Here is a 22,752-nt window from a genome sequence, read left to right as displayed (position 1 = left end):
CCAAACATCACCGGCAACAACGTCCCATATGGGCACAAAACCACCGTCGCTGGACCAGACAGGACTGGCAAAAAGTGTTCTTCACTGATGAGTCGCGGATTTGTCTCACCAGGGATTATGGTCGGTGTCGTGTTCATCGTCGAAGGAATGGAGGGTCCGTCATGGTCTGGGGCGGTGTGTCACAGTATGATCGGACTGAGCTTGTTGTCATTGCAGACAATCTCAACACTGTGCATTACAGGGAAGACATCCTCCCCCCTCATGTGGTACCCTTCCTGCAGGCTCATCCTGACATGACCCTCCAGCATGACAATGCCACCAGCCATACTTCTCGTTCTGTGCGTAATTTCCTGAAAGACAGGAAAGTCAGTGTTCTGCCATGGCCAGCGAAGAGCCGGATCTCAATTCCATTGAGCCCGTCTGGGACCTGTTGGATTGGAAGGTGAGGGCTAGGGCCATTTCCCCCAGAAATGTCTGGGAACTTGCAGGAGCCTTGGTGGAAGAGAAGTGGTAACATCTAAAAGCAAGAACTGGCAAATCTGGTGCAGTCCATGAGGAGATGCACTGCAGAACTTAATGCAGCTGGTGGCCACATCAGATACTGACTGCTACTTTTGATCCCCCCCCGCTTTGTTCAGGGACACATTATTGAATTTATGTTAGTCACATGCCTGTGGAACTTGTTCAGTTTATGTCTGTTGTTGAATCTTATGTTCATACAAATATTTACACATGATAAGTTTGCTGAAAATAAATGCAGTTGACAATAAGATTACTTTCTTTTTTTTGCTGATATATATATATATATATTTATTACAATTGCTTGGAAAACTGGGAGGGCAAAATCCAGTCTGCTGGTTGGAGAATCCTGCTGTAGAGCATCTATAGATGGACTATCCAAATAAAGTCTATAATAAAGGCTATTATTTACAAATTGTGACAGATAATACATTTTTGGAAATATCCAGTTGAGATTAAATGCATGCATTTTATACAGATGTAGATTGGCTATGAATGCAAGTATTTAAAACAGATCAAATTAATTTACCTGGGATTTTGGCATGCCCTTTTTTGTAGATGGGAGATAAAGACTTGGCAACTCTCTTCTTAACCATAAAGATATCTTTAATCCTGAAAAATAAGAAATATGCTTAATCAATTCAGACCTTGTTTCAAACAGTTTGGTTGTTTGAATAATAGTCGTATCATATATTCTCTTTAAAGAAAAGCATGACAATTATTTGAGCAACATGCGTGCAATGGTTTGATTGTAAAGATTATTTTGGTAAACTGACAGCCTTGTAACGCTGCGTTTGTTTTGAGCTCGAGCCGCAGAATAGTTTCAGCTTTCACATTCCTTCTCTGGATGCGAGTTTCATACCTGCGTACAACTTTTTACCCAAGACCAAATTGCCCTTAATCCGTTTTGTCGTCGTCAATCTCTTGAAAATAAAATCATTCCCATGTTGACTTGTGGTATGAGATACTGTGTAATAACTGCGTTATACAAATATCCGCATGTGATCGACTCGAAACGTCCAAACTATCACGCCCAAGGAAGGTTCTAAATGTTGGCTGGTGAGCTGATACTGATAGCTAGCGTGGCTAGATGGCTGGTTAACCCTAAATTGGTGTATCAAGTTCAGGCGATATATCAACTATATTCAGACCGAACGCGACTGCAATTAACGAATACGACTAGTAATACTGGTTACGATGTTTACCTTGTTCGCTCTACAAACGGCGAATTCTATAGAATAGCTATGATAGACGAGAAATCCCCTGGCCAGACCCTAAATAGATGGCCATTACTTTTTGGTATGCCCCGCCCCCGGACTTCGACAAAATGGGATATTTTCTCCAAGCCTCTCCAATAACCAATCAAAGGTGTAATCTGCGTGTATCCCGTGTATCCCGTGTTTTGGTTGGTGACGGTTTACACCAGCCCTGCTTTGCTTGGTCAAATCCAATGCTCGTAACGTGTGTGAGCGACTCCCCTTCCCCCAAACACAGGGGTGTGTCATGACGTCAGAGGTAACGAAGAGGTAAACAACTTTGACCGCGTGAGGTTTAAAGCAACATTGTTTCTTCGCAGGCACTGATACAGTGCTTCAATAACACTGTAACAATATGACAATAGATGCGCTGAAAAGAAAAGTATAGCATTATATACCACAAGTATGTGCAGCGCACTCTCCTTTGTTATGTGGCCACACAGGTGGCAGCATTGCAATAAAATGTGGAGTTGCAGAGAGGCTCTGAATTAAACATTGCAGCGACATATTCACCGATATTCTCATAGTCTCAGAGTTCGTATTATTACTATTATTTTAATTTTAGGATTGTGCGTATGCGGAAGCGCGTGTGTGAGAGAGACAGGGAGAAATAAAAGAACAGAGAGATAGAGGGGTGTGTCTGCGGTGTGCTGCAGATGGCGTGTCAGCTGCCTAACGTTGCATAAACATGCTTTGTTGCTATGATTGTTATGCAATGTACTTGTGGAACAAACTATAGAGTACCATGATCCTCCCTTCCTCTCCTTTTAGACACAGACCGGGATACCCACTGAAGAATGGTAAGTGGTGCTATTAAGTGGTGATATATTGGTGATATTGATAGTTTACATAGGTGATTTCAGTTCGGTTCACATGTTTTTGCATGATTTATTAAAGGATTAGTGCATATTGTATGTTGTGTTAGTGACATACACGTTGTGTTGGAATTCATGCCATGGTGTGTGTGTGTGTGTGTGACAGGATTGGGGGATGGGGGTTCGGGTGAAGGGCAGGGGTGTGTCGACAGTCTAACCATAGTAAATGCGACAGAAATGAAGGAAAGAGGGAGAGAGGGGCTCCATCCCTGCCCATACAAAGTCACGGGAAAGGGCATGGAATAGGGGGCTGCATATTTATTTTGGAATGTTGATTATGTTGCCTTTCAATGACAATTACATTTCTTAAATGCCTGGTCAATGTCACAATAGTAATACTTTGAAGCTTTCGTGGTCTAATCAATATGGTTTAATCTTTCTATTCTGGGGGCTATTTTATTGACCTATTCACATATTCTGTTAAATAATCTAGTGTGTCTTCCTATTGTGTGTTTAGAAATAAAATTCAATTTATTTTAAGATGTATATTTTTTTTAAATGCTCAAATTCACTATGCTAGAAGCCAGTGGTAGGGTTTTTTTTTCCTCCAGAGAGAACAAATGCAACGATATCTCCTTTCAAATCTACTCATACCATGTTGTGTTTATCAAACGTATATTGCAGTCTCATCACCTCTCCAGTTATCCCTGGATCGATCCAGCCATCAGCACAAGGTTAGCACAATGCTGGGGTCCGCTGTCTGTCCCCTCCTCTTCTTCTCCCCCCTTGCTGTTTCAGCACCACTGACTGAAGGTTCCACTTCCATCCGGAACCTGGAACATTTTCTGCAACATAACAAATTCCATTAGGTTCCACAGTTTCAGCCCCTCGTCTGTGTGGTTTAAGTGATGAGACACCACATCAATTCAAATCATACAATAGAATAACTGTATCGATAGATTCAATTTACCATATGCCACGTGCAAAATGCCTGTTACAAATAGGAACCGTGTCTAGGCTTACCTATGAATACATTTTTTTTTACCTCATCCAAAACCCTTGAAATACTGCATTTGAGCGTGTCGATATATAGGATTTTATCTCATAATTATGTGTGAGAGTTAACTTTAGAAGCCATGGCTGTGTGTAGTGGAGAGTTGATCCTTGTCCTGAGGCTTGGGTTGCCTTCAAACTGGCTTCAACTCAGGATCAAGCTGTTCTGTTAATGAGGATTTATTTGGCTCCATGACACCTCTGTCAGATCCGTTTTCCGGCGCGGCCATTTTGTGTCCTCAAATGCTCACCCAGTAGCCAGGTTGGACGGTAACCAGGTTGGCAGGGAGTGATGAAATAAGCACTAGCTGGCCATAGTTGAGTGAGTGAGTGGGTGGGGATAGGGCCGGGGCACATGTGTGGGGGGGATACAGGCAACGTCAAGAAGTCAGTTTCTTTCACTCACTTCAGGATCACTTCAGACATCTACAAACATTTGTATAAATGATTCACAGAAAGTAGAAAAAAAGGTTTCAAAGAGCGGTAAGCATGTGACCACATTAACCATTTTATATCATGTTTTGTTTTCTTCTTATTTTAAAGCCCGTCTAGGGGCTGATGCTGGAAAGTAACATATGCTCATTTTAGAACGTAATTTTAATCTAGGGACTGAAAAATGTGTACAAAAGCTTGGTGATTATGCTATGTTATTATTCAACGTGTCATTATTCAACGTGTCAATGTTTTAATTGTATCTGTTCCTATTCAAATACACGTTGTAAATAAATACAGTATTAGGCCTATAGAAGTCATAATATGACATAATAATATAGAGTTATTCGTTAACATAGGACATGGCAAGTATGAGAATATAGAGCTCTGTGATGTGTTGAGTCTCGTTTCTATAGGTTTACCATTCATACAGAATTGTAAAGCTACAGTACAACCTCGGTCTTGAATTGAACGTTGTCAGACCCTCGGAAGAGGGGAATAATTATTACATTGATGAACTGTATGATTTTAAGATCTCTATCCTCCTTGGCAAGAACATGTATATGTATTCATTGATTTGTCAACACTTGCGAAAAACATGAGCACATTACTAGGTATCCCTCCAGGCTAATATCATTACGATATATGGATATCTTTCTGGGGAAAAATATTTAAAACGTGACATAGCAGAATGTTAAACGCATACACTGTGTACAAAACATTAGGAACACCTGCTCTTTCCTTGACGTAGACTGGACAGTAGAGGTCATCCGATTAAGATTTTTCAACGCCGATACCGATTATTGGAGGACCAAAAAAACAAACCGGTGCCGATTAATCGGCCGATTTAAAACAAAATGTATTTGTAATAATGACAATTACAACAATACTGAATGAACACTTATTTTAACTTAATATAATACATAACTAAAATCAATTTAGCCTCAAATAAATAATGAAACATGTTCCATTTGGTTTAAATCATGCAAAAACAAAGTGTTGGAGAAAAAGTAAAAGTGCAATATGTGCCATGTAAGAAAGCTAACGTTTAAGTTCCTTGCTTAGAACATGAGAACATGTGAAAGCTGGTGGTTCCTTTTAACATGAGTCTTCAATATTCCCAGGTAAGAAGTTTTAGGTTGTAGTTATTATAGGAATTATAGGACTATTTTTCTCTATACCATTTGTATTTCATTAACCTTTGACTATTGGATGTTCTTATAGGCACTTTAGTATTGCCAGTGTAACAGTATAGCTTCCGTCCCTCTCCTCACTCCTACCTGGGCTCAAACCAGGAACACATCGACAACAGCCACCCTCGAAGCAGCGTTACCCATGCAGAGCAAGGGGAACAACCACTCCAAGTCTCAGAGCGAGTGACGTTTCAAACGCTATTAGTGCACATCGGTTCACATCGGTTACACCAGCCTAATCTCGGGAGTTGATAGGCTTGAAGTCATAAACAGCTGCTGGCAAACGCACGAAAGTGCTATTTGAATTAATGCTTACGAGCCTGCTGCTGCCTACCATCGCTCAGTCAGCCTGCTCTATCAACTCATAGACTTAGTTATAACGTTAACATTTACTAGTGATTATGACTGATTGATTGATTTTTTTTTATAAGATAAGTTTAATGCTCGCTAGTGTAACAGTATAATTTTAAACCGTCCCCTCGCCCATACCCGGGCGCGAACCAGGGACCTTCTGCACACATCAACAACAGTCACCCATGAAGCATTGTTACCCATCGCTCCACAAAAGCCGCAGCCCTTGCAGAGCAAGGGGAACTACTACTTCAAGGTCTCAGAGCAAGTGACGTAACCAATTGAAACGCTATTTAGCACGCACCGCTAACTAAGCTAGCCGTTTCACATACGTTACACTCACCCCCCTTTTGACCTTCCTCCTTTTTCCGCAGCAACCAGTAATCCGGGTCACGGCACCAATGTAACAGTATAATTTTAAACCGTCCCCTCGCCCATACCCGGGCGCGAACCAGGGACCTTCTGCACACATCAACAACAGTCACCCACGAAGCATCGTTACCCATCGCTCCACTAGAGCCACGGCCCTTGCAGAGCAAGGGGAACTACTACTTCAAGGTCTCAGAGCAAGTGACGTAACCGATTGAAACGCTATTCAGCGCGCACCGCTAACTAAGCTAGCCGTTTCACATCTGTTACACTAGCAGCTTACCTTGGCTTACTGCAGTCGCGTAACAGGCAGTCTCCTCGTGGAGTGCAATGTAAATCAGGTGGTTAGAGCGTTGGACTAGTTAACTGTAAGGTTGCAAGATTGAATCGCCCGAGCTGATAAGGTAAAAATCTGTCGTTCTGCCCCTGAACGAGGCAGTTAACCCTCTGTTCCTAGGCCGTCATTAAAAATAAGAATGTGTTCTTAACTGACTTGCCTAGTTAAATAAAGATTAAATAATGGTGTAAAAAAATATTCACTTCAATCAGTGTAGATGAAGGGGAGGAGACAGGTTAAAGAAGGATTTTTAAACCTTGAGTCAATTGAGACACGGATTGTGTATGTGTGCCATTCAGAGGGTGAATGGGCAAGACAAAATATTTAAGTGCTTTTGAACGGGGTACGGTAGTAGGTGCCAGGTGCACCGGTTTGAGTGAACTGCAATGCTAATGGGTTTTTCACATTCAAGAGTTTCCCATGTGTATCAAGAATGGTCCACCACCCAAAGGACATCCAGCAAACTTGACACAACTGTGGGAAGCACTGGAGTCAACATAGGCCAGCATCCCTTTTGAACACTTTGAACACTTTTTAGTCCACGACCTGATGAATTGAGGCTGTTCTGATGGCAAAACTCAATATTAGGAAGGTATTCCAACTATATCATCAACTATATTGAACAAAAATATAAATGCAACATGCAACAATTTAATTGATTTTACAGTTTATACGAGGAAATCGGTCAATTGAAATAAATTCATTAGGTCCTAATCTATGGATTTCAGGACTAAGATTGAATCCTACTACACCGGCTCTGACGCTCTATTACAGACTACAAAGAGAAACACAGCCTCGAGCTACCCAGTGGCGCGAGCCTACCAGACGAGCTGAATACTTTTTATTGTCGCTTCGCGGCAAGCAACACTGAAGCATGCATGAGAGCACCAGCTGTTCCGGACAACTGTGTGAGCAAGACCTTTAAACATTCACAAAGCCGTAGGACCAGACAGATTACCAGCACGTGTACTCAAAGTATGCGCGGACCAACTGGCAAGTCTCTTTACTGACATTTTCAACTTCTCCCTGATCGAGTCTGTAATACCTACATGTTTCAAGCAGACCACCATAGTCCCTGTGCCCAAGGAAGCGAAGGTAACCTGCCTAAATGATTACCACCCCGTAGCACTCACATCGGTAGCCATGAAGCGCTTTGAAAGGCTGGTCATGGCTCACATTAACAGCATCATATCCTAGACCCACTCCAATTCGCATACCGCCTCAACAGATCCACAGATGACGTAATCTCAAACGCACTCCACACTGCCCTTTCTCACCTCGACAAAAGGAACACTTATGTGAGACTGCTGTTCATTGACTACAGTTCAACACCATAGTGCCCACAAAGCTTATAACTAAGCTAAGGACACTGGGACTAAACACTTCCCTCTGGATCCTGGACTTCCTGATGGGCATGTGGTAAGGGTAGGTGGTAAGAGTAGGCGGGTGGTAAGGGTAGGTGACAACATGTCTGGCACGCTGATCCTCAACACTGGGACCTCTCAGGGGTGCATGCTTAGTCCCCTCCTGTACTCCGTATTCACCCACGATTGCATGGCCAAATACAACTCCAACACCATCATTAAGTTTGCTGACGACACAACAGTGATCACCGACAACAATAAGACGGCCTATAGGGAGGAGGTCAGAGACCTGGCAGTGTTGTGCCAGGACAACAACTTCTTCATCAATGTGAGCAAGACAAAGGTGATTGTGGACTACAGGAAAAAGCGGGCTGACCAGGCCACCATTAACATCGATGGGGCTGTAGTGGAGCGGGTCGAGAGTTTCAAGTTCCTTGGTGTCCACTTCAACAACAAACTAACATGGTTCAAGCACACTTGGACAGTCGTGAAGAGGGCACAACAAAACCGATTTCCCTTCAGGAGACAAACGTTTTGGCATGGGTCCTCAGATCCTCAAAAGGTTCTACAGCTGCACCATCGAGAGCATCCTGACTGGTTGCATCACTGCCTGGTATTGCAAATGCTCGGCCTCCATCCGCAAGGCACTACAGAGGGTAGTGCAAACGGCCGAGTACATCACTGGAGCCAAGCTTCCTGCCACCCAGGACCTATAAACTAGGCGGTGTCAGAGGAAAGCCCCAAAAATTGTCGAAGACTCCAGTCACACAAGACATTGACTGTTCTCTCTACTACCACACGGCAAGTGGTACCAGAGCGTGAAGTCTAGGACCAAAAGGCCCCTTAACAGCTTCTACCCCCAAGCCATAAGACTGCTGAACAATTAATCAAATGGCCACCCGGACTATTTACATTGACCTCCCCCTCCCTCCTTGTTTTTACACTGCTGCTACCTGCTGTTTATTATCAATGCATAGTCACTTTACAAATTACCTCGATTAACCTGTACCCTCGCACATTGACTCTGTACCGACTCTGTACGTATTTGATTAGATTTTTTAAAACTTTTGTTTATTTTTGTAAATATTTTCTTAACCCTATTTCCTGAACTGCATTGTTTGTTAAGGGCTTTTTGTATTTTGAGCATGTGACAAATACAATTTGATGGTCTGCGGTTGTGAGGCGGGTTGGACGTACTGCCAAATTCTCTAAAACAACATTGCAGGTGGCTTAAGGTAGATAAATGAACATTCAGTTCTCTGGCAACAGATCTGGTGGACATTCCTGCAGTCAGCATGCCAATTGCACACTCCCTCAACTTGAGACATCTGTGGCATTGTGTTGTGTGACAAAACTGCACATTTTATAGTGGCCTTTTATTGTCCCCAGCAAAATGTGCACCTGTTTAATCAGCTTCTTGATATGCCACACCTGTCAGGTGGATGGGTTATCTTGGCAAAGGTTAAATGCTCACTAACAGGGATATAAACACATTTGTGCACAAAATTTGAGAGAAATAAGCTTTTTGTGTAATTTCAGAGAAATGTTGTTTCAGCTCATGAAACATGGCACCAACACTTTAAATGTTGCATTTATATATATATGAAAACTTATATATAGGAAAACTTGAGCCCCCCCCTCCCCCCCAAAAAAAACTGCCAGTTGTGGAACCCTGACATATAGACTTCACAGAAAGGCATAGTCTTCCCTTTCAAAATAACAATGAATTAACACAGTCACAATATAATACCTCCTTTATTGTGTTACATGTGTTAAGTGAACTTGGGAGTGAAGAAACTTCAACCGCAGATGGAGATAGGAAGGATGTATCTGTAGCCTATTAAGTTTCTCGTTAACTCCTTACATTGGACTTGAACTTGAATTTAGAGTGAAACCAAAGAGACATCTATTTTGTCATAAACTGTCATAACTTATTTTTTTTTCACCTCACTCTGGCAATATCATTAGATTTATTTTACATTTAGCTGTTGAATTAATAATGATTTGTAATATGCAGTGGTGTAAAGTACTTAAGTAAAAATACTTCTTATGTAGTTTTTTCAGGTATCTGTACTTTACTATCTATATTTAGGAAAACTTCGACTTTTACTTCATTACTAAAGAAAATAATGTACTTTTTACTCCATACATATTACCTGACACCCAAAAGTACTTGTTACATTTTGAATGCTTTGCAGGAATGGAAAATTGTCCAATTCAAGAGAACATCCCCTGTCATTCCTACTGCCTCTGATCTGGCGGACTCACTAAACACACATGCATTGTTTGTAAATGATGTCTGAGTGTTGGAGTGTACCCCTGGCTATCCATACATTTAAAAAAAAGACCAGAAAATGGTTCCGTCTGGCTTGTTTAATATAAGGAATATGAAATGATTTATAGTTTTTCTTTTGATACTTAAGTATATTTGAGCTATTACACTTACTTTTGATGCTTAAGTATATTTAAAACAAAATACTTTGACTCAATTAGGATTTTACTGGGTGACTCACTTTTACTTGAGTAAATTTCTACCAAGTTATCTTTACTTTTACTCAAGTATGACAAATAAGTACTTTTTCAACCATTAGTAATATGATACAATTAGTAAATGTAATATCCATTTTCATTCTAGAAAGACAGACCCTTATTGTCTTGTGCAATTGTTTGCATCGAATCCTTAACATTGTTGAGATTCTTCAACTTGGAGAATGTATATATTGACCACATGATAGAAAACCATAAGTGGGTTAAGCATTGATTACTGCTGGGCTATTGGCTCTGCCCCCTGGCCTGCGACTCCATCTCCCTCTACAGGCTCCATCTACATAATGTACCTACAACACAGCACTTCTGAAGAAACATCTCATGCTTGCAACAGTTCTGTTTCACTATTGAGAGAACATTAAATAATGGGGTTGTCATAGTGGGTTAGGATTGTAGGTTGATGTGGTGCTTTGGTAAGACATTACCATATACTGCTGTTCCATTGATAGGCGGAAGACATTTTAGCATGAAGTTCAAATGAATAAAAATAGTAAGAGACATTATCCGCTCTTTGTGCTGTTATTTTATAGAGGCCATGGCAAGATCTTTAGAGGCTGGCATTCACAGACATGAGAAAAGCAGGGAAAGACGGTCTCGGGTTAAAGTTTCTGTGAATGTGCGTTTTTAATAGGGTCTTTCTTCTGTCCATGTCCAGCTGCTCTCTGATCCTCTGTGGTGTCTGTCTGGCTTTGGTGGGGATTCCTCTGAGTAGTCAGAAAAAGCTCCATTGTAATATAAAACACGAATCTACTGGGTATGACTCCTTTCCTCGGGGCAGACTCTGTGATCACACACAGGAACCAGTATATACTGTCCCCAACCTCAACATCTCAGTTGTTTGTCCCGGAGTTAAAGCCCTCAGTGCCCAGAACCATTCTGCATTGTCAAGAAGCTGATATGTCCCATGCCCAAGTCTCACACTGGTCAAATCCTAAGACAAATGTAGAGATGGGTGGCCAGTCTTGGAGTCCAGAACAGTAGCGGTGTGTGGGTAAAAATCACTGGGGAAGAAAAAAAAAAGACATATTACAACTTATGTGTTGTGATAATTGCGTTGTTTTCTCTATGACCTGTTAGTTCATATGCCTTGCAACCGGGATATATATATAGTCCTCAAGCTGAGACAATAAGAAGACAGTGGCAGAATACATTCAACCATACTTTTGTTTTAGCACAAAACTGGATAGCAACCTCTGTCCAAAGCATATTGCATGTAACAAAGAACCGGACAAGCTTTTTTCAACTACAGTAGGTGTAATTGATACACACCCACTACTATAATACATGTTCAATTTGTTGGGTATAGGGTGGTTTGGACAACAGCTAGTGAGCTAGTAAGTTCCCTCCATGTGTAACAAAGAACGAACAAATGGGGGGGGGGTTTCACTGGACCAACAAAGGGGTGGAGCCCTTCTCAAAAGCATTACTATAGTCCTTCTCCAGATTAAGACCTTTGGGGACTAAAATATCTAAGGAATGGATCCAGAACATCTCTCTGGATCTTTTGTGTTTGTAAACATCACCACCGCGTCAGTTGGCCCATCGCCACCGCATCAATACCACCACAAGTCAATTGGCCCTTTCCTAAATAAGCCATGGGTGGCGATAGGGATTTGGACTTGTGTTTTTACTTAATTCTCCTTACTGGCCAATGATAATAATAATGTTTACACCTGGAGGGAACTTACTAGCTCACTAGCTGTTGTCCAAACCAGTTGGTACCCAATACCCAACAAATTCAACATGTATTATAGTAGTGGGTGTGTATCAATTACACCTACTGTAGTTGAAAAAAAGCTTATCCGGTTTTCCCAATTGTTGTTTATTGGTTTTACTCCTGTATTTTATCACTAGGTGGAGACATTGACCACAGCACATCAGTACTATCCTGTATGGTCTCTCATTAGCACCACCAGCTGAAGAGTTTTATCCCCAATTATCTTCCCCATGCCCTATATGAACTTGTCCATTCCCTTTGATTATACTGAAGAAGGCCATTGAAGGCCGAAACGTCAATCTTTTAAACTTGTCTAATAAAACAGTGTATTTTTAATGTTGAGCGAGTTCTGCACCTTTTCCTGTCCAATGATGTCTACACATTTTTAGGTTGCACCGCTCACGTCTGGCGGACATTCCTGCAGTCAGCATTCCAATTGCATGCTCCCTCAAAACTTGAGACATCTGTGGAATTGTGTTGTGTGACAAAACTGTACATTTTAGTGGCCTTTTGTCCCCAGCACAAGGTGCACCTGTTTCATGATCACACTGTTCAATCAGCTTCTTGATATGCCACACCTGTCAGGTGGATGGATTGTCTTGGCAAAAGTGAAATGCTCACTAAGAGGGATGTAAACAAATTTGTCTATAACATTTGAGAAATAAGCTTTTTGTGCATATGAAAAATGGGATCTTTTATTTCATCTCATGAAACATTGGTTCAACACTTCATATGTTGAGTTTGGAGTTGATTTGGCGATCACTCACATAGATTTTTAGCTAGCGGTGGCTAAAGTCAGTACATTTAATATACAAATGTATGGGGACACCTCTTTAAATGAATGGATTCGGCTATTTCAGCCACACCCATTGCTGACAGGTGTATTAAAGCTAACACACAGCCATGCAATCGCCATAGACAAACATTGGAAGAAGAATGGCCTTACTGAAGAGCTCAGTGACTTTCAATGTGGCACCGTTATAGGATGCCTCCTTTCCAACAAGTCAGTTCATCTAATTTCTGCCCTGCTAGAGCTGCCCCGGTCAACTGTAGGTGCTGTTATTTAGAAGTGGAAACGTCTAGGAGCAACAAGCTCACAGAACGGGACTGCAGAGTGCTGAAGCACATAGCGCATAACAATCTTCTGTCAATCTTCTGTCTTCGGTTGTAACACTTACTACAGAGTTCCAAATTTCCTCTGGAAGCAACATCAGCAAAATAACTGTTTGTTAGGGGGCTTTATGAAATGGGTTTCCATGGCTGAGCAGCTGCACACAAGCCTAAGATCACCATGTGCAATGCCAAGTGTCGGCTGGAGTGGTTTAAAGCTCACCGCCATTGGACTCTGGAGCAGTGGAAACTAAAAGTTATATACTTTTCACTCCATACATTTTCCCTGACACCCAAAAGTACTCGTTACATTTTGAATGTTTAGCAGGACAGGAAAATTGTCTGATTCACACTCTTATCAAGAGAACATCCCTGGTCATCTCTACTGCCTCTGATCTGGCAGACTCACTAAACACATGCTTTGTTTATAAAGGATGTCTGAGTGTTGGAGTGTGCCCCTGGCAATCCATAAATACATAACATGAAAATGGTGCCTTCTGGTTTGCTTAATATAAGGAATTTGAAATTATATATATTTTTACTTTTGATACTTAAGTATATTTTAAACCAAATACTTTTAGACTTATACTCAAGTAGGATTTTACTGGGTGACTTTCACTTTTACTTGAGTCATGCCCATGATTTTGGAATGAGATGATCGACGAGCAGGTGTCCACACTTTTGGTCATTTAGTGTAAGTTATACTAACCCACTGGGCACAGACGTCAGTTCAACGCCTAGTTTTGATATGCATTTGGTTGTCGACTAACGTGAATTCAACGTGAAATCACCATGTCTTTGAATCATAAAACACGGGACGAGATGTTAAAAACTGTCCATTGTGCCAATAGATGGAATGCACTCGCATGAGATTTGCCGTGATGTTGACAGAGTGTCATGGGAGGTTTATTTCTTAGACTGGGGTAAGATGTCAATTTTTGGGACACATCCTCAGTAGTGTGCCTTCGAATCAGTGGGTGTTTCGGCCTTTAATCACTAAACACCCTCATCAAAGGTGGCCAGCTAAAGGGTGATCAAGCCTTAGCTTGTGTCCCATGCCCAATTAAGATGTCCCACAGGACTGTGCAAGGCAGGGGCGTCCTCTTCTCTGAGCCAGCCATACAGCTGACCGCATAGGTTAAAAGTTGGATGAAAAAAAGACTAAATGCCCTTACATGTATGACTTTTTGCAAATCCAATCAGTTTTCCACGTTGATTCAACATCACAGCTGTTTAAAGAAAACAGAGCCATGGATTACAGTTCCTCCTGGTCAATATACTACGTTCAGGGTAAATAACCATCTAACATCATGTTATCAAATTCTGAACTTACCCTTTAATGTTGTCATTTACCTATGCTCAATCAAACATTGAGGTCTGTTTATGCCCTTGTTTTTTGTTTTTCTTTGGTAAATGAATGTATTATCTTCAGTTAGTAAATTAAAGTGTTTATTGATTCTTATGTTACATACTCACTGTATTGAGAAAACACACACTTTTCCCACAGAATCAGGTTGTCAAGGTGCTTGGCCACATGGATCAGTGCTCCTGAAACTCTCTCTGGATCCGGCAATGTGCACTGGACTCTGGAAGAATATTCAGGAGTCAGTTCAAATGTGGGGTTGGGTTAAGAATAACCTAGGTCAAAAACCAGGGATAAGAGACAGACAAGTGGCAGATCACTTACCTTGCTTTCGCTGTAGGTGAAAGATTAGTGGAATCTGTGTGGGTAGCTGGACAGGTAGGATGACTGACAGTGAAGGTGAACAGGTGGTCACGTGTCAGGCTTCAAAGGAAACAAATAACATGTATCCAATCAAATTCATAATCAAAGATCAAATCATATCATTCATTATTAACATAATTTAGGGAATTCAACAGTCCAGTTCATTAAGAAGTCAATAGTAATCATCCGCGAGTCATTTAGGCTCGTAACTATTTATCATAAATCATGAAATTATACAAACAGTGAATGGTTATTCAATCTATAGTCCCCATTAGTTTGATATCAAAGTCGATCAGTTCAGCAAACAATGACGTTAATCATTTCACCCTTTCAATTGTCTTCATGTGTACATATAATTTCAGTACATATTAACCATATCGATTGCATAATTGGCCTATGAGGATCCGTAGGGCCATGATCATTGACAATTCACATTACACAATATGTTTGAAGCGTGCGCTCCAAGCCGCGCTACGCGGTAATAACTACAAGATAATAACTGATGGCCCACTCCCCCGATCGCCACAGATAGTTCAGATGAAAGGTAACAGAGTCGGTGGATTCATTGACACACAAAACTTCTTGATCAGACGGAGTTAAGGAAGAGAAAGCAATGAGATCAGGCGATGGCAATTTCCTCCTCATTTCCACCTGACCTAATTAAAGCGCCCCTGGCCCAGCTGAGTAAGTGGCAATGAATTAAAGGATTATTCCACCAACTCCATGGGCCTTTTCTACAGTAGGTCTTGTAGTTCTGTAGGAGCACAAAGACCAACTGAGTAATATATCCTCATAATACATGAGATGAAATCAGTTCATCGATAAATGTATCTCAAATAATATCTTCTTGTCACAGAACTGTTGGTTCTTACCTGCAAGAATGGGATCCCTTCTGCTTTCAGCTCCTCTACGGCTCTGACTGTGTCTGAAGGGAGCAGTATACTTCAGTCTTGTTTAGCCAGGTGTGCTTTCAAATCTCATATTGGTGCAGTTTTATCTTTCTCTTGGGAGTTGCTATCTTGTAGTCATAACACAAAAGTTAGAATAACTTTGATTCCTATATCGTATACAATGTCGAACACCGCAGGTGAATTACACCTGCAGCTGATACAAGCTGAATTCTACAGTGTGAGAGCCTTTACCCAGGACAGAATTCACAGTTCTACAAAGCCAGTCCCATGTATTGTTTAGTATTTTATGCCTTGATGACTTATCACAAACACATCAGAGGTGGAAATAAACGTTGGGACATTCCAATGCAACATCCTTGAATTCAGCACAGTTAGGTTGAGCCAAATATTCTTTATTTACTGAATATTCCTCTCTAACTGAGAGTTATTGGTGACCCTTGCCTGACCCTGGCCAGTGACTCTCTATCTCCCTCTGCAAGCTGTAGACTTTCCTACCACCACCGGTCTAAACTGGAAAAGCACATATTTCTGAAGAAACTTTGTGTCGATAAGTATGCTATACTAGTTTTGAGAAGATGGAATCGTGGAAGTGGGTTAGGCTAGTGGGTGAATGAAACGTTCCGGTAAAACAGCATCAACTTTAACTGTGTTTATTCCACTCTCATAGACCAAACAAAACAAAACAATAGAATGTATTTGGTTGAATCCTGTAATAGGGAATGACAGTTACAGTGTGGCTTTGTGTTTCCATGCAATTGGTCATATACTTAAAGGCAATAAGAGCAAATCATTAACAAATCAATCTTATATAATACAAATAAGAAACGTGATTATACTCGACTACATTTGGACTAGGTGTCAGTTTTAGTCTTGTGCTTTATCAACAGTTTAAGCATCAAGTTCAAATCAGTCAATTCTTTATAATATCAGTAGGCGCTCGATTTAAAGGCGCAAAGTGCAGAAATCGTTCTCCCATTTCCTAGTTGCCAAAATTCGAAATATTTCGCCTAATTTCAGTTTATGTGACAAAACAAGCAATGTACAGTGTAGAGAACAATTGTACCATCTCAACCGCTGTGAAATATCTTTTCATAACCAAAAATATTGTGTTTTCAGCTGTTTGAAGTTGGTGTACAAGTAAAAGATACAAAAACTAAACTTAGGAACAGGAAGCATAGAAGTAGCGCACAAAGAACAGCTCTTCCGCTTCTTAGACTTTCCTTCAATGAGAATTGCAGATCTAACACTTACCATTCTATGTGAAGTTGGTCAGGTCGCCCAATAGGTTACATATTTCACCTTTAAAGTTGTGATATGAGACATTATAACTTCCTTATCAGCTCTATCTGTGCTGTTCCTAGACAAGAGGCCTATCAGCTCTAACTATGTTGTTCCACTGTTACAGAGGCCATGGCAAGGTCTTTAGAGGCTAGTGTTTACATTGATTACCAAGGCAGGGAAAAACTCTCTGAGTGAAAGTGTGTGTGAATGTGTGTAGGTGTTAAAGGGTCATAGAATGACAGCTTTCCTCTGTCCCAGTCCAGCTGCACTGGATCCTCTGGGGTCTCTGGCCCAACTTGAAGGGAATGATTGAATTTGGTAGGGAATATGCCCTGTATTCACCTGATTTATAATTTAGACCCCAGAGTCCACTGCGTATTCCTCCCTTCCTCCGGACAGTCTCTGTAACCACACCCAGGGTCCAGTCTACACTGTTCCCAACCTCAACATCCCAGATGTGTGTCCCTGAGTTAAAGCCGTCAGAGCCCAGGACCAGTCTATTGTTATAAAACCTCTCTGGGTTGTCAGGATGCTTCTGCGTCCCATCACCAAGTCTCACAGTGGTCAGATCATCAGACAAGATGAGAGATGGGTGGGCAGTCTTGGGATCCAGAGTCACGGTAGCTAAACAATGAGAACAGAGATTTTGAATGGGGATTTCTAAACTGCACATTTGGGGCTTAGACCAGGGCCAAGCAACGTTTCACACTTGCATCAAGTAGCATTATGTATTAACTATGGCTAGTAACTGAACACCTTGTCAATTGCAGCAATACAATTATACTTACTATAGTGAGCAAACACTTCAACAATGTCCTGCATCTTCCCACAAAATCTGTGCAGGTTGTCAAGGTGCTTGGCCACATGGATCCGTGCTCCTGAAACCCTCTCTGGATCCGGCAGTGTGCACTGGGCTCTGGAAGAATATTCAGGAGTTAGTTCAACCGTGGGGTTGGGTTAAGAACATCCTTGGCACCCTAGGTTAAGAACCTCAGAGAAGAGAGAGCGAAGAGGCGGGTCACTTACCTTTTCACTGTGACCTTGTAGTTATGCAGAAGAATAAAATACCAAATAAATAATAAATAATGATAATACATGACATGTAATCCAGCCTGGCCTCAGAGCCATTACGTATGATACGTTACAAAATGGTCGGATTACTTAAAACAGACCCGAAAGTGGCATCTTGTCTAATTAGCAACTTTAGCTAACCACCACCATAGCGTTTTGCAACTACTGAGCATGTTATCTAACCCTCACCCCTATCCCGTACAGCTAACCTAGCTAACCTTAGTGACAAATGCTGAAGCATCAGTGACTGTTGTTTAAGACATATTTTACTGTATCATATGGATTGGAAGGATGTAACAAATAATACATATTGGAGGGACCCCAAAATAAAGTGCCAAATCCTACATGTGATTGTGAGATGATATTGTGCAATCAGTTCATCAATAAATACACTCAGCAAAAAAATAAACGTCCTCTCACTGTTAACTGCATTTATTAAACTTAACATGTAAATATTTGTATGAACATAAGATTCAACAACTGAGACATAAACTAAACAGGTTCCACAGACATGTGACTAACAAAAATGGAATAATGTGTCCCTGAACAAAGGGGGTTGGGGGGTCTAAATCAAAAGTAACAGTCAGTATCTGGTGTGGCCACCAGCTGCATTAAGTACTGCAGTGCATCTCCTCCTCATGGACTGCACCAGGTTTGCCTGTTCTTGCTGAGAGATGTTAACCCACTCTTCCACCAAGGCACCTGCAAGTTCCCGGACATTTCTGGGGGGAATGGCCCTAGCCCTCACCCTCCGATCCAACAGGTCCTAGACGTGCTCAATGGGATTGAGATCCAGGCTCTTTGCTGGCCATGGCAGACCACTGACATTCCACCTCCAAATCGATCAAGCTCCAGAGTACAGGCCTCGATGTAACGCTCATTCCTTTGACGATAAATGCAAATCCGACCATCACGCCTGGTGAGGAGCATTTTTTGCCAGTCCTGTCTGGTCCAGCGACTGTGGGTTTGTGCCCATAGGCGACGTTGTTGCCTATGATGTCTGGTGAGGACCTGCCTTTACAACAGGCCTACAAGCCCTCAGTCCACCCTCTCAGCCTATTGCAGACAGTCTGAGCAATGATGGAGGGATTGTGCGTTCCTGGTGTAACTCGGGCAGTTGTTGTTGCCATCCTGTAGCTGTCCCGCAGGTGGGATGTTCGGATGTACCGATCCTGTGCAAGTGTTGTTACACGTGGTCTGCCACTGCAAGGACGATCAGCTGTCTGTCCTGTCTCCATGTAGCGCTGTCTTAGGCGTCTCACAGTACGGACATTGTAATTTATTGCCCTGGCCACATCTGCAGTCCTCATGCCTCCTTGCAGCATGCCTAAGTCACATTCACGCAGATGAGCACGGAACCTTTGCATCTTTCTTTTGGTGTTTTTCAGAGTCAGTAGAAAGGCCTCTTTAGTGTCTTAAGTTTTCATAACTGTAACCTTAATTGCCTACTCTGTAAGCTGTTAGTGCCTTAACGACTGTTCCACAGATGCATTTTCGTTCATTGTTTATGGTTCATTGAACAAGGGGAAACAGTGTTTAAACCCTTTACAATGAAGATCTGTTTATTTATTTGGATTTGTATGAAAAATCTTTGATAGACAGGGTCCTGAAAAAGGGACGTTTCTTTTTTTGCTGAGTTATATCTCAAATCATTTCTGCTTATTATTGAGTTATTGGTTTTTACCTGAAGGAATGAGATATCTTCTGCCTTCAGCTCCTCTATTGCTTTGATTGTGTCTGAAAGTGATGATAACCCTCCGATCATCTCATCAATCTTCTTCATCAAGTCACTCTTCTGCTCCTCTTCTTCCTTCAGAGTAGCTAACCTGGCCTCCTCGTCCTCTCGAAGCAACTGGTGTATCTTCTCAAACTCCCCTTTAATCTGCCTTTCTGTGTCCTCTGCTTGTAGCTGCAGACAGCGGGAGGAATATGTGAAATACTATTATTACCACAGCAATTCTCACAATTAATCCACGAATGCACAAAGCCTCTCAGCTACAGTTAAAATGCACTGTGGCATTAGACAACATAAGTCAACATTCTCACCTTTAATATGGGTTACTGTTTGATGGCAGGCTAGTTTCACTTTATGGAAAATCTCAAACTTCTTCTGTAAGGGCTTCAATAAAGTCTTGAGTTCCTCCTAGAATATGAAAATTGACACTGCATTGAAGACGGTCAACCTGCTATTATTACTTTGTATGAATCTGATTACTGATGATTAGTTTGTAGTTACTTTCAACAGCATTAGAAGTCACATAAGAGCTTAGAATAGACGTGCAATGTACACCTACAGGAGTGGGGAATGAAACACTCACCAATTCTACAATGCAAACATGCTCTCCATAAGGACACCAGAGTTTGTAGGTATGATGAGAAAGTAAACACTAACATTTCTTTTTCTTCTGGTGTAAAATGAGCCCCCTACCTTCAAATCCTGTGCAGCTTCATCCATGGGACAGAAATTGTGGTTTGCATGTTTATTTTTAGAAGTATGACACACACAACACACTGGCTGTTTATCATTCAGACAGAAGAGTTTGAGTTTATCGTGGTGCAGAAAGCAGAGCCCCTCAGGCCCTGCTGAATCTCTCCGATTCTTCTCTAAGAAGGCCTCACACAGTTCCTTTACAATTAGGTTACGAGGAGGTTCTTCCTTTGAGGATATTCTGCTGCAAATTGGACATTCCAGAGAATCCTTTTGTTTCCAGATTTCACTGAGACAGACTTTACAAAAGCTGTGGCTACATGACAGGATTAGAGTATCCCGGAAGATTAATGCACACGCGACAGGAGAAATCCTTTTCTCGGAGAGAATGTTTGGAAGCCATTTTCTTGAAGAAATCGCTGTCACGATCTTCTGTAATGGCTTCTGAAGGGAGCAGCAAACTTCCGTTGTGTTTGGTCAGATGTGCTTTCAAAATCTGAGGATGCAGTTTCCTCCTGCTCTTCGGAGCTGCCATCTTACAGTTGTAGAAAGTTATAACAAGTTTGAGTCCTATATTGTATCCAATGTCGAACACAGCAGGTAAGTTACACCTGTAGCTGATACAAGCAGAATACTAATGTGATGGACTTTACCCAGGACAGAGTTATAAAAAATCCAGTCTCTCACTCACTCTCCCCCACACACACACAAAGGAGTGTTATCAAGTTCCATGCTGCTGCTCCAGTTTCAACTGTTCTGCCTTGTTATTATTCGACCATGCTGGTCATTTATGAACATTTGAACATCTTGTCCATGTTCTGTTATAATCTCCACCCGGTACAGCCAGAAGAGGACTGGCCACCCCACATAGCCTGGTTCCTCTCTAGGTTTCTTCCTAGGTTTTGGCCTTTCTAGGGAGTTTTTCCTAGCCACCGTGCTTCTACACCTGCATTGCTTGCTGTTTGGGGTTTTAGGCTGGGTTTCTGTACAGCACTTTGAGATATCAGCTGATGTACGAAGGGCTATATAAATAAAATTTGATTGATTGATTGATATTAGCCAGTGAGCTGGTCCTCTGTCCTGTTCAACCCCTTATGTATTTATACAAGGGCCAACAGCTTTTTTCCCCCCAAATCCCAGCTTTAAAAAATATTTTCATACTGATCATATAAAAAAGAAGCACTGTGTGTGGGCCTAGTTAGGTGCCAAAAAGTATTTATTTAATAAATATTCCTCTTTGGTTGAGCGTTAAAGGAATTATTGGTGACCCTGGCCCTTGACTCTCTATCGCCCTCTGCAGGCTGTAACCACTTACCTACAACACCAGGATAAACTGGAAAAGTTTGTCACCTATAGTGAGATTGATTGTCTATTTGAAAAATGTAAAAGTAATCGCTACAGCCCACCTTTAGTGGTTTCATGTGACAGAGATGAAAATATGGACTTGAAATTTAGAGGAGAAATGTAATATTACTATTATGCCTTTGGCTACTGGACAATGAAAGGAAGTGGAATCGCAATAGAACATGAGAGAAATGCTGGTTTCAATGGCATTTGAGGAAGTGTTTATAAAATAAATATGGTCAGATTCAGCATCGGTTTGGTATGGACATGAAAGGCTGTAGCTAATATACATAGTCTAGCACTTACACTTTGATATGTTAATGATTTATGTACATTTACATCGCTTGTGTTTTTCTAAACAAATAGCTTGTGTTTTTTGGTTTTCTAATCAATTTAATTGTCTATTTTGATTAATGGCCTTGGTGCCCTGGCAGATGATCTTGGTGCCCTGGCAGATGATCTTGGTGCCCTGGCAGATGATCTTGGTGCCCTGGCAGATGATCTTGGTGCCCTGGCAGATGATCTTGGTGCCCTGGCAGATGATCTTGGTGCCCTGGCAGATGATCTTGGTGCCCATACCCCATTCTGTACGTATCCCATTCTGTACATATCCCATTCTGTACGTATCCCATTCTGTACATATCCCATTCTGTACGTATCCCATTCTGTACATATCCCATGCTGTACGTATCCCATTCTGTACATATCCCATGCTGTACGTATCCCATTCTGTACATATCCCATGCTGTACGTATCCCATTCTGTACATATCCCATTCTGTACGTATCCCATTCTGTACATATCCCATTCTGTACGTATCCCATTCTGTACATATCCCATTCTGTACGTATCCCATTCTGTACATATCCCATTCTGTACGTATCCCATTCTGTACATATCCCATTCTGTACGTATCCCATTCTGTACA

General features: G+C 41.5%; 1 protein-coding gene and 2 long non-coding RNA genes across 8 annotated transcripts in view; 1 reads left to right on the top strand and 2 right to left on the bottom strand.

The window, feature by feature from the left end:
- The window catches only part of LOC124002473 (vitamin D3 receptor B), a 78,830-nt gene extending 76,869 nt beyond the window's left edge, over window positions 1–1,961 (bottom strand). For 2 of the 3 annotated variants that reach the window (XM_046309890.1, XM_046309892.1), the window contains exons 1-2: window positions 1,382–1,959; window positions 1,049–1,131 (exon numbers count right to left, since the gene is read on the bottom strand). In XM_046309890.1, the coding sequence (XP_046165846.1) occupies window positions 1,049–1,115 (67 nt within the window). In that variant the 5' untranslated portion in view covers window positions 1,116–1,131; window positions 1,382–1,959. Of the gene's footprint in view, window positions 1–1,048; window positions 1,132–1,381 lie in introns of all 3 variants that reach the window. The other variant, XM_046309891.1, reaches the window with a different exon arrangement.
- Window positions 1,962–2,518: 557 nt separating this feature from the next.
- On the top strand, window positions 2,519–22,372 carry LOC124002432. Its single transcript, XR_006833031.1, has 3 exons — window positions 2,519–2,575; window positions 3,275–3,324; window positions 22,259–22,372. It is a non-coding gene; the product is annotated as an uncharacterized LOC124002432 (long non-coding RNA).
- LOC124002431 lies at window positions 9,435–21,105 on the bottom strand. Of its 4 annotated transcripts, XR_006833029.1 has the most exons (10): window positions 20,481–21,105; window positions 20,099–20,195; window positions 19,737–19,961; window positions 17,770–17,897; window positions 15,662–17,605; window positions 15,510–15,543; window positions 14,751–14,849; window positions 14,540–14,649; window positions 14,239–14,292; window positions 9,435–11,237 (listed from the first exon to the last, which is right to left on the bottom strand). It is a non-coding gene; the product is annotated as an uncharacterized LOC124002431 (long non-coding RNA). The 4 variants fall into 4 exon arrangements; XR_006833030.1 differs by lacking the exon at window positions 14,239–14,292 and having other exon boundaries at window positions 14,536–14,649; XR_006833027.1 differs by lacking the exon at window positions 14,239–14,292.
- Window positions 22,373–22,752: the final 380 nt, after the last annotated feature.

The sequence above is a fragment of the Oncorhynchus gorbuscha genome, linkage group LG18 (genome assembly GCF_021184085.1).
Source record: "Oncorhynchus gorbuscha isolate QuinsamMale2020 ecotype Even-year linkage group LG18, OgorEven_v1.0, whole genome shotgun sequence".
NCBI classification, from domain to species: domain Eukaryota; kingdom Metazoa; phylum Chordata; class Actinopteri; order Salmoniformes; family Salmonidae; genus Oncorhynchus; species Oncorhynchus gorbuscha.
This window is presented reverse-complemented; position numbering and strand designations above follow the sequence as displayed.